The following is an 18,296-nucleotide window of genomic DNA, read 5'->3' as shown; positions in this document are numbered from 1 at the left end:
ATCTCATTTTCTAATACTTATGGAGTCGATTTATTTTTATATTTCATCGACAACCCTAAAACAACAGCTTGCGATCCGCTGCCCAATGCATTTGAGATAATTCTTTCAATGGAAGTCAACTCTATTCATTTTTATTCCTTATTCAATAGCGTATAAGGCTTATAATTCATTACTATCGTCTGCACTCGTCATTCACACAAAAAGCCGGTACACGTATTTTTTAGTCCTTATTGTGTGGGGCATAAAGATGAAAATATATTATATTTCGTAGTGAATATGTCGCGTATAACGATAGCAGAATCTATGGATCGAAGTGGACATTTAATATATATGAAATATTTCGTTTTATTTTTTTATAAAGATATTATTATGTTACATGGATTTTTTATGTGTTCTTATTAAATTGCTTGTTTAATGAAAGTCAAAAGTATGTTTTAAAGTTTCGTAAGTTATGATGTATTATGACTTACAGTAGTGGTCGATTAGTGATCGAAATTCTACGGTGATTTATTATTAATTAAATTGAGACATAACATTCGTTGAATTATAAATCTAAAGATTAATCTAACGTTAATTTTTTTTTATGCGTTAATTTTCAAGTTTCTCAAGTGATACCTGAGCGGTACGTAAATAAAAACATTTCAAGGAAACGTCAAAAAAGGCGTCTGTTATAAAGGCGGTTTTACACTTTAACAACGAAGTTTTGAATAGATTTGACATTAACATGAACGTAAGATATCACATAATATACATTAATTATCTTTATGCATTTATTCTAAATATAAACTTCAACTATACCAAATCAAAGTTTTTTCTTCACGTATACATATAAGTATATATAATCTTTTAAAACAAAATTTTCCCTATCTTTTACCTAACTAATTGTAAGTGAAATGAAACATGTAACATTATATTAAAAAGGAGTAACTACTAAAACTAAACTAAAGGAGTAAAGGAGTTTCTTCCCGGTACAATTAACACGAGCCATAGATAGTTTTACTTAAAGACAATGGTATAGACGTTTATAAGAATTTCGGTAACAATTGCTTTTCTCAGCATAACCTTTTGTAAACAAGTTACCAATGGCTAGACTAGGCAACCGACCAGTTATTAGATTTTATGATATCAGTTCCACGTCTGACTCACAGTTTAGAAATTATAGCGGTTGAACCATGAAGTTATAATTCGGACATATTTAATACATTTTTTATTGTATCACTTTTCAATATATCTATAATTATATTATTAATTTTTGCCTACCTATTTATTCCGTTGAGGTTAATTTGTAGTTTTTTTTTGTAAATATATGCACTGCTAAAATGATTTTGATAACATTTGGTATAAATATAGATTTAAGATTTAAAACAACCCATAACAGAGTATTTAATAAAGAGAACTAAATCAAAGCAAAACGAAGCTACGCCCACGAGCCATTTTTATGAAGTTTACAGAAAAATATCTAAATAAACAGATATATTTCAAACGAAAGTAATATCAGTAATTTTAATATTATTTCCAATTACAGTTTAGTTCAAATAAGATTCCTATCATGTTGTGGTGAAATTAGAAAAGTCGGTCACCTTTTCTTTGTTTGTATATTAAAAGATTGGATTTTCTATCAAGGTTTCAAATATTAAGGAATAAGGCGATACTTGATATCATGAGTAAGTAACAAAAGACAATTAATAATATGTATTCGTCTATAGCTTATTCCAATCGAAGAAGTTAAAATAAAGAGTCCTTAGATTTCCATATTCCATGCGATTTTCTAATAGATCTGCTATATTATGTACTACAAACAATTATTGATTTACCGATAATCTACTTTCCATTTTAATAATATTGCAAAAGTTCCGATAGCAACTTAGTCGACATTCAAAACGGTATTTTTTGGAGAAAAAATCATAGATTATTCATCTATAAGATATAGTGAAAAGCCTGCTGTGTCGACTATCTATTAATAGTTGTATCTATGTTATTAAGGGTAGTCAAGAAAACGTGGCCGTCTTTATATCTCTTGTGCAATACTCGTAGATCTGAGAACTGTTCTATATTATCTGAACATAGATGTTAATTCCATACATATATAAATGGCTTATTCCAACCACGTGACGAGTAAAAACAAATATGACAAATATCACATTGAATTGACGCATTATCGACCAATGGAACCAAATACGATATGCGATTTGAATATCGATGGAGGTTTTATCGGAACTTTGGAAATAAAATTAAAGTGGAAAATAGGTTAATGGTTTGTGTAATTAATTAAACCGGGATCTCTGTCGTGGGCTCGAATCGTAAGTTAGACTAAAAAAGTTTATAGACTTTAGAGATTTTCAATTAGAAGTTATTAGTAAGTCCGTCCCATCAGTGTAAATAGATAGAGAATCTGCTTTTGTTTGCAAACACATTTATTCTATGTCCTTCCAATTAGCTAAACTCCATTGATAATGCTCGCGATGGCCGAAATCAATCATACATTACACATAAATCGTATATAATCACGGTAGCATGTGCAAGCGATCCCGTAATGCCCCCGATTAGACGTATTGGGTACCGCAGGTTTTTTTGTGGGTAGACCGGTGCACTCAGCACTGGTGAGTCCCACATTTCCCACCATTTCGTGTCCCTACTTTTAAGGCATAAATGCGTTTTTCCAGCGAAAAAAATAATATATCTTATTTACTACATCGAATGCCCTTGGTATTTCATGAGAATAAGTGCACAAGGTTCTATTGTTATAACCACAGTACCATATAACAAATTGTATTAATTTCTTATCATTTTTAATATTTTTAGCACAAGGCTCTTAGTACTCGGAAAAATAATTATTAATACTTAATACACATAATTCATAAAATTCGCGAAAATATTTTGTCTTGAAATCTTTCAAAGGTATCATTAAGTGCTATTATTGAAACGTGCCTGTATTGAGACGAGAGATGTAGTTTCGATTCTAAAATGTAAATATATCTTGCTTTATAATTTGATTTAGGAATTATATTATATTATTTTGGAATGTTGGCTAGTTTTTATTAAACAAAAATAATTTTTCTTGGTGAAATCTGTGAATCTACATTTCGTACATGTGGTAGACGATTTGCAAATCCTATAAGACCCTACTTGAATAAAGAATGATTTTGATTTTGAGGATTAATCTCAAATTTATCTTAATTTAATATTTCATTTTGATTTAAATATAATATATAAATAAAGTAAAATAAAATAAGAACACCCACCGGTGTTATAAAAATAAACATATTTTATTTCTCCAGGTGACAATGATTTTTCCGACATGAAGTTTACACAAAAGTGGTTAAGGAGATATTTATTATTACGTAGATATGACGTATTGATACTTAATTACTTTACGCTTTAATTATAAAATACGAGTGTATGTCTGTTCTTTAGCTTCTAATAAAAAAGTTATTTTTGAAAGGTATATTGATTACGAGTGATTTAGTTTAAATTTCACCAGTGTATTTAGGCTTCATGGGAATAAATTTAAGTCATTAAGCACTCCTTATGGACAATATCATAAGTATGATACTATGTATAGACAATATGACAATATCATATTTTGTTTTTTTTTTTTGTTTTTCATAGTGTGTTAATGAAGAAAGCATAGGGCAATAATAATTATTTATTAATGTATTTTATGTTGACGCGATACTTAGTGAATGTTGTGTACACTTATAATTGATAAATAAATATCAGAAGTTGTTTTTCTCTGTGAATGTTTTGTATGTTACCATTTAAAATGTATATTGTTAGTGTTCCTATTAAATAAATAAATAAATATGCTTAATGAATTAAAAAATAAACCAAGTAAGCTGTAGTTAAGTTTTACTTGGTGAAAGAATTTTGTGCAATCCTGTCTTAGTCGGTACCATGCAGTCATATAATTATTCTACCACCAAATATTAGTTCCATGGTTGGTGGCGCATTTATTTACATATATAGTATCTTAGTTAATATTTCTCACGTAGCCAATGTCCATGATGATGGTGACAGCTTACTATCAGGTAGACCATATGTCGAGCTGCCTATCTTTAAGAGTACATTTATTCATAAGTAAGGAATGATTAATAATTGGGACTCTGCAAATGACTATGAGCGGTGTTGACAACTGACATTTGTCAGTCGTTTCTATGTGTAATAAAAAGGATATGTTACAACAAGAATTAAGTATTCGTTATACGTTTTCCGTTTGTTACTCATAACGACGGTAGCTTTGATTTTACCGAACTGTTAAACTACTCTTATATATTACTCATGTTTCTGTATTCAATGAGAGTATGTTCTGAATGACTCAGACATCACGACTAGGTAAATTGCAAACTGAAACTGCTCGTTGTGCTAGTGGTTAGTTTGTAAAGCCGTAGATCCCGTTCGAACCCCTGGTCGGGACAGTAAAGAGTTATTGAGTTTTTCTATGGAGACATTCTCGGAAACAGCACGGATTCTGGAAGTTAATAAAGCCGATGGTCTGGAGGCTGAATTCATTCTGATAAATTATGAGAGTGTGTGGAATAAAGAGTGCACTAGCGCAACCTTTGAGTAAATAGTACAGTTGTCCATTATAATATGTCTTGCGCTAGGCTAGTCTTTAAAACTCGTAATAGCCTGATCATAATATATTGGTAAAGATAACATCCACATTATATGAATTACCACTAATTGTATGTATGTTCACTGGTGGTAGGGCTTTGTGCAAGCTCGTTTGGGTAGGTACCACCCACTCGTCAGATATTCAACCGCAAAACAGCAGTACTTACAGGTATAGTTGTGTTCCGGTGAGTGAGCCAGTGTAATTACAGGCACAAGGGACATAACATCTTAGTTCCCAAGGTTGGAGGCGCATTGGCTATGTAAGCGATGGTTAACATTTCTTACAATGCCAATGTCTATGGGCATTGGTGACCACATACCATCAAATGGCACATTTGCTCCTCCACCTTCCTATTCTATATTAAAAAAAAAATTCTAATTCCTATTATATCAATATTATAATTATATACATTAGAAACGACGATGATTGCACGAACTTGTTGACTGCACTATAACGAGGGTAAAACTTATTATTAAGAGCATTTTAAGAACAAATTAGTGTCACTTAGTTTAATTAATCTAAGTGTATTGTTTTTTTTTAAATTAAATAAGTCAATAGTAATAATAATAATGATTGCATATTTGTAGCCTTCTATTTCACCAAAAAATGCTACACAGAGAGATCAAATTCGAAATATGAAACCTTAACAGAAGTTTAAGCGTTGTAGCTTGACTTTTGTAATGGTATCAATCATCGTTAGTTACGATGAAACTAAATTTTCTCATCACGTAGCTTACAGTGGTTAAGATTATATGAACGGGTTTCCCGCTCAGCGTTATTTATATGTAAAACTACTCGTTATTTTAAATTCAACGCACGTGTTAGATTTACGATTAAATGGTACCGCTCGAATCCGGGTATTATATGGAGTCATGTACGAAATTCATTGAAAAGTGGTTGCAAAATAGAAATTTTAAGGAAAATAATGATAATGTTGTATGAATTTTGGTCATGTATTGCTGTATTTATATACTCCATTAAGCTAATGGATCCATAATTATGTAAAAGATTTCGCGATACTGTATTAAAAATTTTCAGGAATACAATGACGCAATCAAACTAGCTTTTACTAGTTACAACCAGTCAAAAGCTTAAAATATACGTCATATTAATATAGTTTAAAAATTGGTCTCGGGTGGTTCAGTCTTGTAGGATCATTTCCGATTTGAGGCAAAGCGATTTCTTCATTATAAAAAAACGTGTTTTTAAATAATAACATATTCTATTTACAGTTTGATAGATTTTTTTTATCCGCCTTCATACTGAATATCAAGATGATAGTGACTACTAGCTATCTTTTACATTATTTTTTTTATTATTAAGCATATATGTATTGATGTGTACAATGAGTGAGTCTGTAATAAAAAGTATAAATTAAGTAACAGTTTAGTTCTTATCATAAGTAATTTACAAGTAAAGTCAGGAACAGAATAAAAGTTCAAAAAATTATTATTGGACACATTATTGTGAGGAAACCTACATGTGTCTTATTTCACTGAACTTTTTCTACGTGTGTGTCCACCAAACCACTTTACAGCAGCGTGGTGAAATAAGCTCCAAGCCATCTCCTCTAAAGAAGAGGAGGCCTTAGTCCAGCACTGGGACATTCACAGGCTGTTACTTTGCTTTACTTGTATAACCACATTATTCCATCAAGAGTCAAGTCAAATACAAACCGCGTCAAACATTACAATCCATTTTTTAAGACGTGTAGTACAGTAACAGCCTGTTAATGTCCCACTCCTGAGCTACGGCCTCCTCTCCCTTTTGAGGAGAAGGTTTGGAGCTTATTCCACCACGTTGCTCCAATGCGAGTTGTTTTTTTTTTATAGAATAGGAAGGCGGACGAGCATATGGGCCACCTGATGCTAAGTGGTCACCAAACGCCCTTAGACATTGGCATTGTAAGAAATGTTAACCATCGCTTACATCACCAATGCGCCACCAACCTTGGGAACTAAGATGTTATGTCCCTTGTGCCTGTAATTACACTGGCTCACTCACCCTTCAAATCGGAACATAAGTTGGCAGAATGTGGCATAATTTCATTGAAATTAGACACATGCAGTTTCCTCACGATGTTTTCCTTCGCCGTCAAGCACGAGATGAATTATAATCAAAAATTAAGCACATGAAAATTCAGTGGTGTTTGCCCGGGTTTGAACCCACGATCGTCGGTTAAGATTCATGCGTTCTAACCACTAGGCCATCTCGGCTTTTTTTTCTTAAGACGTGGAGATATTTCTTTAAACCTTTAAATACTACATAATTTAATTATTGTTAGATTAATTATAGCAATTTATTGGCTGCGAGATTCCTACTTAATCAATAAATAATCATAGTTATTTATTTACCTATTCAGCTAATTTTGTTTTTTTTTAAACAAATTAAAGGCTATTAGACTATTACAAACAAATAAACAAAAGCACTTTCACATTTATAAATAAAAAAAAATATTAGTTAGGATATTTGATCGTTCATATGTTTACTCTTATCGGTGTTTTATATAAATTAGTCGTGTAGCTTTAAAAGCAATCGAAGTACAAGAAAAGTACATTGAGACAGAACACATTTCTTATTTTTTGGAAATAGCTTAACAAAGAAATGATCCAATTAAGCGACTACTAAGGTACTTATGTTCTCCTAGAAGTTTGTCATCTTCCTATCAATCATTGGCTGGTCCGGCAATTTGCCGCACTCTCGGTACGGAATAATTTCGTTCGTTATTGATTGCGCATTCAACAGTACTTTCACCTCGAAGCCGGAATGGACGAAGGTATGACATTCGCTCGTAAAAATATATTTTTTGTATTTTTAATTCTGAGGCCGACAATTTGCATACATTCCTAAGTAGCAATAATGGTTTCAAGTATCGCCCGTCATAAAATGGTTGTCGTAAAAGCAGCACTTTTCGCTTAAAATTTTTAATATTTTGAACACGTTGGATTAAGATACAAATTCTTATTACAATTTTATGTTTATATTGTTTCCTTATGTAAAAATATTTAATAACGTATATTTATTTTTCAATACAAATGAAGTATTAAGATGATTTTATCGTTGTTATATGTATATAAATTATAAATCTGCAAATTCCTGAGTCGCGCGAATAAAAATCTATTGGTTTGGGTTCGAAATCAGATTGACAGTGTTTACACTCTGCTTCATGAAAATCATGTAGTCGTTCAACGCTTTTTAAACGCTTCCCGGTAATGTAAGATTTACCTTCTCATTGGGTTAAAGAGTGAGATGAATTGAGAGTGCACTTGTGTTTTACACACTTTTGGAATATTAATATTTTTATTTGCTAATAAGGGTGTTTGTGATTCATAATTTTTATGTTTGGTCATAAGCGTAGTACAATACAACACAACTATATGAGTATATAAATATATGAGTACGGTGGTGATCTTGTTAGATTGCTGTGTAACTTGTGTTGAGGAGACTTGGCTTTGTGCAAGCCACTCTGATATTCTCCCTCTATACTTCCTGCCAAACTTATTTCTTAATGTGACAATTTGTGTTTATATAATATCATTCATCTCGTACTTAACCGTGTAAGAGAACATTATGAGGAAACTTGCATATGTCGGATACAAATCTATTTGGAATACTGCATTGGAATAGCTTGTTGGAATAGGCTTAAACCTTTCTTTCTTTTCAAACGATGAGTCCTTAGCCAGCTTTGTATTTATGTTTTGTACCTAATTTTATATACAAGATATATTTTATTCCAATTAAAACGAGCAGTTTGCATAATAAGAAATACATTAAAACATAAATGTTTATCGATGATAGCAATTATTTAATAAAAACCTATTAATGTTTTATATTATACGATTGAGAGATATATATACAGTTTTTGATAAATTAAACAGTATGAATATTTAATTGTTATTTATTAGAATCGTGAGACTTTTTTATACTTTAATTTCCGTTAATATACTCAATAAGATTTATTTGATTGGCAACCGGCTAAACGTCAGAGAAGTCATTTCGATTTTACCACCAATTTTCTTATTGGAAAGGTGTTTAGAATAGTCACTCTGTTCTTGTTTTTATTGTAAGATTGTCTTTTGACATATCTACGATGATATGGAAGTTATTTTTTGAAAACGATGATCTGTCTACAGATAAGAAAACTTGATGAATTAGCGGCTCTAGGTTGTTTTTATATTTGTTATTTCTTTCTTCCTTCGTGTATGTAATTTGTGTGTAGTATCATTGTTAACGGTAACCAAAAAAAAAAAAAATTATGAAAAAAAAAAGGATACCGTTATCTATATAACGATGTCTATAGTACATTATATATTTATCCTTATAATCGTGACTGTCACGGACATCTTTTGTTTTTCTGATTCTTTTTTTTGTTAGTGGTTGCAATGGTAGTGATTATTAAGCAGGGTAATTATTAGGACGGCAGTATAAGATATCGATATGACTTAATCGTATAATTAGCTGATTTGAATTGTTCCTTTCGTTTCTTGATATGATGTCCTTAAAGATGTAATTTTGTCATTAATTACTTGTTTTACTTGATATATGTAGTAATCAATAAATCAAATGCTTGTTACAGTTATAATCATACTAAATAGGATGAGAAAATAACAAGAAATAAAGTTTATTTTTCATCATAATATAATAAGAGAAAAAGTAAAAAATGTACATACGTAACATTAGTTGAATTCAATACGTAACACTAACATTAAAAAAATAACATCTGAGCAACAAGTCATTGAATGTGATACAATCTATATAGAATGATTATATATATATATATATAATTAAAAGAACAATGTATGTATGTTTGAACTAATTGCACCAAATAGAATGCTAGAAAATCACAATTCATTAATTTCATACATTTGTAAAAAAAAAATATATAAAAATCCATCGTAAATTCTTATTTCAATAGGTAATTTTAATCTTTTACTTTTTAAAATTAATCTTTATACAACACTAACACATAGATACTTAGTAAATAATTTTTAACTAAATAATCTATCATTGCCTTTTCATTAACTTATAATTATTTAAATAATAAATAACACATTCATTGTTATTACCAAACAGTCACATCTCATTTTTTGACAAAATTAAATTATAACAATACGTTGGAACTTTAAATATATAATCTAATTAAACATTAGGTATGGCCTAAAATTTTGATAAACTATACTATTAATTATTAAAATTTGGACGTAAACAAAACGCTGCACAAACAAACCTTATGAGATCTTTACGAAAACCAAAATCGACATCGCAATTACATACAAACATACCACTAGCATTTCATTATACTGTTAAAACTTCGAACTAATAATACTTCTCAAGAAATTACCACTAATTATATTAGTAATAAAGTATAACTTATTTACAATCTAAAATATTCCTTATCACTGTTGTGTATTATAATAATTAACGTCTCATAATTTCTTCTATGCTAAAACCTTTTTTGGGGCCACTCGACTGACTCGTTCCAGGCTTTAGGTTCACATTTGGTTGTATACCAACAATGTTCTTAATACCTTTCGCAATCAAACTAGAATCTGTATCTGTATTTTCTTTTAAATTGCTTTGTGATATATCTTTGCAACTAGTAACGCTTGTTGAAGTACTCGGCGCTGTGTCTTTAGGTGGTACATGCTTCACAATTAAATCTTGAGCGACTGTTTGCTGTGGCCCCAGTACTGTATGAGATATATGTCCATACGGTATTTGTGGGTGAGGAGGTGGCAATGGTAATCCAAACTTGTGATAAGGCTGTATATTCATAATTGTGGATGGTATACCAATTACAACATCGTTATTGACAATCGGCGGTCTGGGCATAGTAAGGTTTGTCGGTTCCGGTGAACGACTCCGGTATACTGCTGCGCAAGTTCTTACACTATCTCCAATATCAGGTGGATGACTTCTTTTTCTAAATGGACTTAGATACATCCCCGTAGGCCCTGGATCTATAGACGGACTAACCATTTGACCGAGTTTTGAAGGATCTGGTGGGACATGATGTAAGTCTCGGCGGATTTGCAATTGTGGATGCCTTATTGGATGTTCAGGTAAATCAGAGTAGCGTGTTTCCTTTTCTATAATTTCGTCAGTAGTGAATCTTCGCTTTTCGTATAAATCTGAAATCGGCATTCGATGTTTCTCTTGGTATTGCGGTCGCATTGTATAAGGACTGGCCCTGTCTCTAGGCTCATTATGATGGCAATGAGTACGTTCTACCGGTGACGGTGAAACAGGTCGTGGTCTCTCTTCACTTTGTTCTCTTCCGGTACTTTCAATTGAAGAAGAACGTGCTCTTCTCACTGGTGAATGTTCTGGTGATGATAGTTCAGGATCTTCATCATCAAATCCTGGTTCAATAGGTGATCCTGGTCTGCCAATATCTTCTTCACCAACATCTAGAACATCTCCTGTAGGGACATCACCAACAGCATGGGTAAGTGCGTGTCGTCTCAAATCACAATTTCTTCTGAATACTTTTCCACATGAGTTGCATTCATAAGGTTTATGATCGGTATGTGTTAATAAATGGGTTTTGAGATTAGAACGCTGATTAAAACTTCGACTACAGACAGGACATTTGTGTGGCGACTCCTCCATATGAAGGATCTTGTGAACAGCTAGAGTTCGCGACTGACAGAATCCTTTTCCACATTCTGTACATTTGAAAGGTTTCTCTTTAGAATGTATGTACCTGTAACAAAGAAAGTGAAATTGAGTACAAATTATTATAACCTCGTTCAACAGTTTATATCGTAATATTACACTCTTAACGTTCTTCGAAAACATTTTAATGATTCAAGCCATAAAATATCGTGGTTTAATTAAATGTCTGAGGATGGGAGGAGTTGTATCGAGCATAAGTTCCAGATTGCTACGCGTATATAAAACAGGCCGTATTTACCGGTTATATTGCAAAATGCAGGTAAGACACGGATAGACTTTAATTGAACTTACTTGTTATTATTTAATTATTGTTATCCTATTATCTTAACCTGTAACTGTGTATGTTAGGCATGTATCAAATACATCTGAACCAAAAAAAAACAAACAATTCTCTTATATTAAGTAAAATGTTCTTTAATACAACATAATCGAAAGTTCAACCCATTTTCGAATTGGTCATCTTTCCACGTAACATTGTGAATACCGACGTCAGAATTTAACTTCGGTGACCACGATTTTGCGCAAAGCCACCTTGAACGTGATCTGAGTAATTTGAGCCTATACTCTCAAGGCAAGTTTAGACGGAGCATGCACGAGAGTACGTTACACCCACCATTCTTCTCTGACCCCTACCGACACAAACCTTGCTGATATAAATGCGGTATAGAAATGCCAGACGAGATCATTTTTATTTGGTTCCGTTCCACAAGAGTTCCAGTTCAGCCGAATCGAATTACGTTAAAAGCATTTTGTGGCCAATCGCTTCGATTAATATTATTAACGTAGCGAGGTATTAGGTTGCCGGTCCCGATGAATTTAATGATTTGCTGTACGTTAACTTAAAAGAATAATACTGTTCTTATTTCAAAATCGTACAGTTACAAATTAATAAAATAAAATTAGAAGAGCGAAATGTCCATTTATTATGAACTAAGAAAGTTCAAGGTAAATGTAATTTTATAACCGAAGTATAAAATTTGCAATTCATCAAAATTAATTAATATGATCTTTTTGTTCGAAGCATAGTGTCAGGTATTTCGTCTAACATTTGAGATTATGAGGAGTTTTATATTACATGTGATTATGTATTTAACATTTATAAATTTTGCAATCTTCTGAAATGAAGCATTTTTTAAATTGTATTAAAATTCAACTCGACAAAATAAAATAAAATGCAATCCCGCTAATGCGTGATACTAATTTCGAATATAATACGGCCTTAATTATTTAAATTAGGCTTATAATGTCCAAAGAGCGCGATAAACGCGAGGGACTCAAGTGAAGCACATTAATGATAATGGTTCCAGGTCCTTAAATTCTTCGTCGTTGTCATGCGAAGAATGTGCCGCGTAAATAATATATCATTACTATGGAAGATAAACAAAAAAGTGTAATGACCTCAAACGTCTCGCGTTACGATGGTTTTTAGTTTCATCAAGATTGTACATGATGGTGTCTCGGCGTCGTAAAGGTATAGCTAAGATTTATTACACCTACATTCTTTACAAATCTTGTTTATAATTCATTATACGATACGTGCCAAAATGTTTCTGTACTTCAATGATTGTTTAGATGAATATATTTCATAAGTTTTAAATAGTTTTTTTTTGTAATTAAAAACGTCTTTGAATGAAGGTCCATGAATGAATATACTGAGAAACTCTTTCCTAAACCTTACGCAAATATTAGAATTGACAGTGACCGGTTTGGCTTCATGGATGCTCACAAAAGTATTTCTTATTACAATTAACATAGAGATTATTTTGGAGTAAAATTAAAACTTTTACTCAATACTCTCGACTTAATACCGCATGAACATAAGCCGGAGGAGGTACCAAGTTTTATCGCTTGAATTTTTCAATAAGGAAATCTCACGGCTGGAAGTAATACATAATATGCATATATTGTTCTCATGCGGTCTTCGACAAATCTGACCTTAAACCTAATATTTTATACATCAGCAGTCAGAAAAACATAGTAAATTAAGTATTTTACAAATTATAAAAGAATAAAACAGCGTTAGATTTTAATATTTTTATATAGATCTTTTTTTAAAGCATTTAGTGTAATAATATTACTGAAACAAAAGAAAGTTAGTATAGGCTGTTTATCATACTTTCCATCCAACATAAGCGTATCACTATAGCTGTAGTCTTTAATCAAAGTGTGAGCCCGCCCGATTGACACATTATATACGTAAAAATCAAGTTTCCAATTAGTTATTAATCGAATTTAGAAAAAGCGATCGTATTAAATAAAAACCGGACACAAATATCAATCTCGGAACGACTTCCAATAAATTAGAAATATATAATGAACGTGATATCTTAATTTTGAAATGAATTGAGAAGTCTATGCGAGATTAACTACGTGGGTTGACGGATTTTGAATCACTAGTCGGACAACTTTACCGAGATCAAACGAACCGCCAACGGATTCAAATTAACAAGGCAATTACCATCTTACTTTGAAAACGTTACTTAAAACCGACTAAGATAATAAAATCCTACAATTCTAACAAACCAAACATAACATCTCGCTGCAACCTTGGACGTTTAATTTTAATTTAAACAACCAAAACTTAAACGACCAACCGACAACGATAAAATAATCTAATATCAAAGAATTATAAATTCCAAATTTACTCACGAATTATGTACATTGAAAAGATTATAATCGTAAATAATATACATAATTAATGACATAAACAAATCTCTCCTTCCCAGCTCCTTATCGCACCAGTTCGATCACTTTTGACGTTAAATAAAATATAAGTAACGTCTGTCTCTTCTTATTATACTTTAAGATAAGGATCGCGATGGACAGTCGCTCAGAATCCCATCAAGACCCGGCACGGAGATTAAAAAAAGTGAGACCCGAAATTACAGAGAGGATTGTGGTCTCGCGCTAATGGCTTGCATTAAAAAATATTTTCCATTACGGTTACCGGTTGTATAATGTATTTTGTTCGAAGAGACACTTACAAACGATAGCGCCGACGAAGAAAATGGGGAAGTGATTCATGATATTTAAAGAAAAAAAAAACTACACGAATTCACAATAGAGATAGTCTTTGTGTTTGTAATTGAACAAAAACTTCGGTCATTCGATTAAATCGCCTAAAAAACATTCGAGTACAAAATTCATTGAGGAAACGCACCGGCATTCGCCTGTGCGAGAAACGGGTTTTGAAAAACGTCCTCGTTTCGACGTTTCGTTTTACAAACAGCACAACTGTTGTGACAGCTACACGAATATAGAGACGAACAATTAAAAGAAGCAAATCATATTTAACTTTAGATTGTGTTGGTTTGTTGTTGATAAATATACATAGAAAAAAAAAACTGCAGAACACGCTCGTGATATGTCAAAGTAATGTATGCGACATACACTATAATAATTATTATAACACTTAAAGGATACAAGCATTAAAATAGAGTATCACCGTAAGAAGATTTTTTACATTAAACGAATGAGATACGAAGTGAGTGCTTACAGAATAGCAATGTAAACTCCGACAGTCTAGTTTATAATTTAAAGATATTCTTCTCACCGACCCGGACGAGTTTTTTATAACAATAATTCAATAGTGGGTTTGAGATTACCTATCTGAGAACGATATCATTTACAAAGAATTAAGAACTATTTAGAGATTCAAACTGTTAATTCTACAGGTTTTTTTTAATTTATTCTATGGTGATATTTCAAATATAATTACACTGAAATTATTTCTTTAGAATTACTTGTCATGCATACTTTATATAATAACATCAAAAGCATTAAACGTAAAAAAACTAAAAGGCGATTTATATTAAATCCAAAGCCGTTTTAAAATGGTTGACGTTTTTTCTACCTTCAAAGGAAGATTTATAAAAGTCACGTAGAATTATTTACGCAAGCATTATGTCTGAATAAATAGTGGTGCTTTGTGTAAATCCTATTTCTGTTAATAGGATTAATCGTGAATAAACAGCATTTTTAAGTTTACTCTATCTGGTTTATTCTTAACTCTACGCACCGTCGTCTATGGGTCGAATCAATTTCTCTTACAACTTTTTTTTCTTATTATAAGTATGAATCGAGCTGGCCATCTGGCCGCGTTAAACGTTGCTTATAGAATTGGTTTTTTGAAAGTACTAGCCTTGTCTTAAAGTAATATTTAACGTTCAGTAACCAGTTTATTGCACTAAAGTGTATAATTTAATATTTATGCGATTTAGTTATTAAAATTTGAAGGGAGTTTAGAAACGGTTTATTCGGAATAATTTCTTCAATATTTCATTTTTGCTTCGTTTGCATGATACAATTGAATTAATTCATATATTTATTTTATTACTATTTCTTTATTAATATTTAAACATAATTTATATTATATTGATTATACAGTCGATATTCTTCAGGAGATAATATTTTCAAGTAAAGAAAGCAGGTCCACGCGGCGGAATGCGAGGTCAACGCCCCATCCCCTCCAGCTCATCTCCTCTAAGCCTCTATCGTCTAGATTGATGAAGCTTTACTTATCGTTTTTCTATTACTATATTTTACTCGGAAATATCGTATCATTATTAGTGGAAAACAATACTTCTAACGAATAACACGTTAAAAACGTTACGTTACATACAATTAATGGAATATTTAATTAAAAATATAAATGGAATATTAATTTATGTAATAAAAAACCGACCTAATAAAATTATAATGTTAAAAACTTGGAATTGCTAATTATTTTTATAAATTTAACATAACCAAAAGTCTGTACAGCCCACACTTACCTAAATAACTTAAGACAGTAGCGGCAAGACATAAATTTTGTTTTGAAAATGGATACAAACGGTGAAACGCCACAAGTAAATCAAAACTGCTTATAAACAGCGCCAATTAACATAATCAAGCCATTTGTATAATTATGGAGCAGATTATATTATTAAAAATCATTCTATATTATTTTTAATCATTCTACATTTCTAGCGTTAGGTTTTTTAAAAACGAGTGTTTCCTTTTGGTTGAAATTCAACCATAATCATTATTGAAAGTTTGACGAAACCTATATGAATTTGTATACTTCGAATATATTTTTCTATTCTATTTTCAAATGTACCGGTTGTAATGGTTGGCAAGCGACAGGAGAAAAAGGTAATCTACAGATTTGTCTATATATTATATATTTACATTGCATGACTGTTTTGCAATACGACTTTTAATCAATCTTCTTTAGTGTAAGCATGGTTCACGGCATTCCATTCACAGTTATGTATTAGTTATTAAGATAACTATTAAAAAGTAGACATGTAATTATATTACAGCTGTTCCACACGGTTTCACCCGCTTTAAGCATTACTGATCCGCATCTATGAGTCGTAGCGTACACTTTTCATAGTCAATAACCTTTTTCAATAAATGTACTATATAACGCAATAATTTTCAAAACGAACCTTATATTAATACGTTTAAATAATCAAAAGCAACAAATTACAATTATATATTAAATAAAATGTATTTCGATGTATTTAATGAATGTAAGAAAAATCTGACTGAATACACAAACACGTGTTATTTTATTAATTAGCTATATATTGTATATATTTATATAATCATTGTTTTAAATGATGAAGTATGTAACGAAGCAATATTAGATCATTATATAATACACGAGGAAAACACAAAGACAAGGAAGCAAAATTCTACGAAAGAAATAAATTATAACGCAAAATTCTCATAAAAAAATAGTAAATTAATTATTAATCTATGGAACACCCAAATAGCTGTTTAGAGAACATTGAAAATAAAGCATGACACAGAAGTAGTAACCATATTAAGGCATATAAAATGTACTTAAGCAACCGTTGCTTGTCGTGTAAACCCACGCAACGTTTTATCTGGTACTTAGACGGGCCTTAAAGCTTGGTCCACATTTAATTCTATAGGTCTAATATATTTTATATTTATGATAAGAAAGCAATTGCAATCCTAATCAAAATAATACACGATATTCGAAACGTTAAAGTTTCAATAATTTATTGGTTATCGACAATTATAATGGAAGCGATTTGGTAAAGTAAATGCAAATCAGAGGTCACAGTTGTCGATAAATTGAATTAAATTATCCTTAAAGTATTTTTTGTGATAAATAAAATAAATTCTAGTTAAAATGTGTTCCTTGTGTGCGCTTACTCTAAGTCAATTTGTTTTAAAGCTACCATCTCATGAGGTACTAACGCCAACGCTTCGACTTTCAGCTAATTAGCATTAGAATAGACTTCGTTTGAAATACTGTCTTCGTCGTGGAGAAATCTTTAGTGTCCCTATAATTGTTCTAGAGGTCATTAACTGGGTTAACTACACAATTCTAATTTTAAAATTAACATTTTTGCTGTAACTTGGTTGTGAGGCTTTGTGCAAGCCCGTCAGGGTAAGTACCACCCACTCATCAAACAGCTATACCAGTATTGTTGTGTTCTGGTTCGAAAAGTAAATATGGCGATGTAAGGGATGGTTAATATTTCTTTCAGCGCCAATGTCTATGGAGGAGGGGATCACTCGCCATCAGGATCATTTTTCAGTCTTTAAATTTTCAATAAAAATGCATAAAAACTTTCTTAATAGTATAACAAGAATCTAAGCTAAAATTAAAACATGTTTATTATTACACAGAAAATGTTTAAGCTGGCAAAAAAAAAGTTTAAATAAACTCCAACGAATATATTAATAATATTTATTTATGTATTCAAGTTTATTCATGAATTGAAATATTAAAACAAGGAGCAGTAGCAAAACATTTACATCGCCGTATATGACATAATGCAAATCAGAAGTGTTATTCACACGGTTTTTCGCAACAAGTTGAGTGGCACTATAATTCTCGTATGTATTTTTTTGCGGCGTCACTTTTAACCGAATGAGATGTATGTTTTTATGTGAGGCACTTTTAAAATTCTAGTTTTATGTTTTACTACTAGCTATTAACATTCGTTTTTTATTATCTTGCAAAATGTTCTTCTTGATT

The 18,296-nt window shown here is 31.3% G+C and overlaps 1 protein-coding gene across 1 annotated transcript in view; it reads right to left on the bottom strand.

Annotated features, from left to right (window-relative positions):
• Nucleotides 1–9,556: 9,556 nt before the first annotated feature.
• The window catches only part of LOC126771834 (protein bowel), a 33,602-nt gene continuing 24,862 nt past the window's right edge, over nucleotides 9,557–18,296 (bottom strand). The window contains exon 3 of the mRNA XM_050491965.1: nucleotides 9,557–11,321. Within this exon, the coding sequence (XP_050347922.1) occupies nucleotides 10,034–11,321 (1,288 nt within the window). The 3' untranslated portion in view covers nucleotides 9,557–10,033. The remainder of the gene's footprint in view (nucleotides 11,322–18,296) is intronic.

Source organism: Nymphalis io, chromosome 11 (assembly GCF_905147045.1).
Source record: "Nymphalis io chromosome 11, ilAglIoxx1.1, whole genome shotgun sequence".
In the NCBI taxonomy this organism is placed as follows: domain Eukaryota; kingdom Metazoa; phylum Arthropoda; class Insecta; order Lepidoptera; family Nymphalidae; genus Nymphalis; species Nymphalis io.
This window is presented reverse-complemented; position numbering and strand designations above follow the sequence as displayed.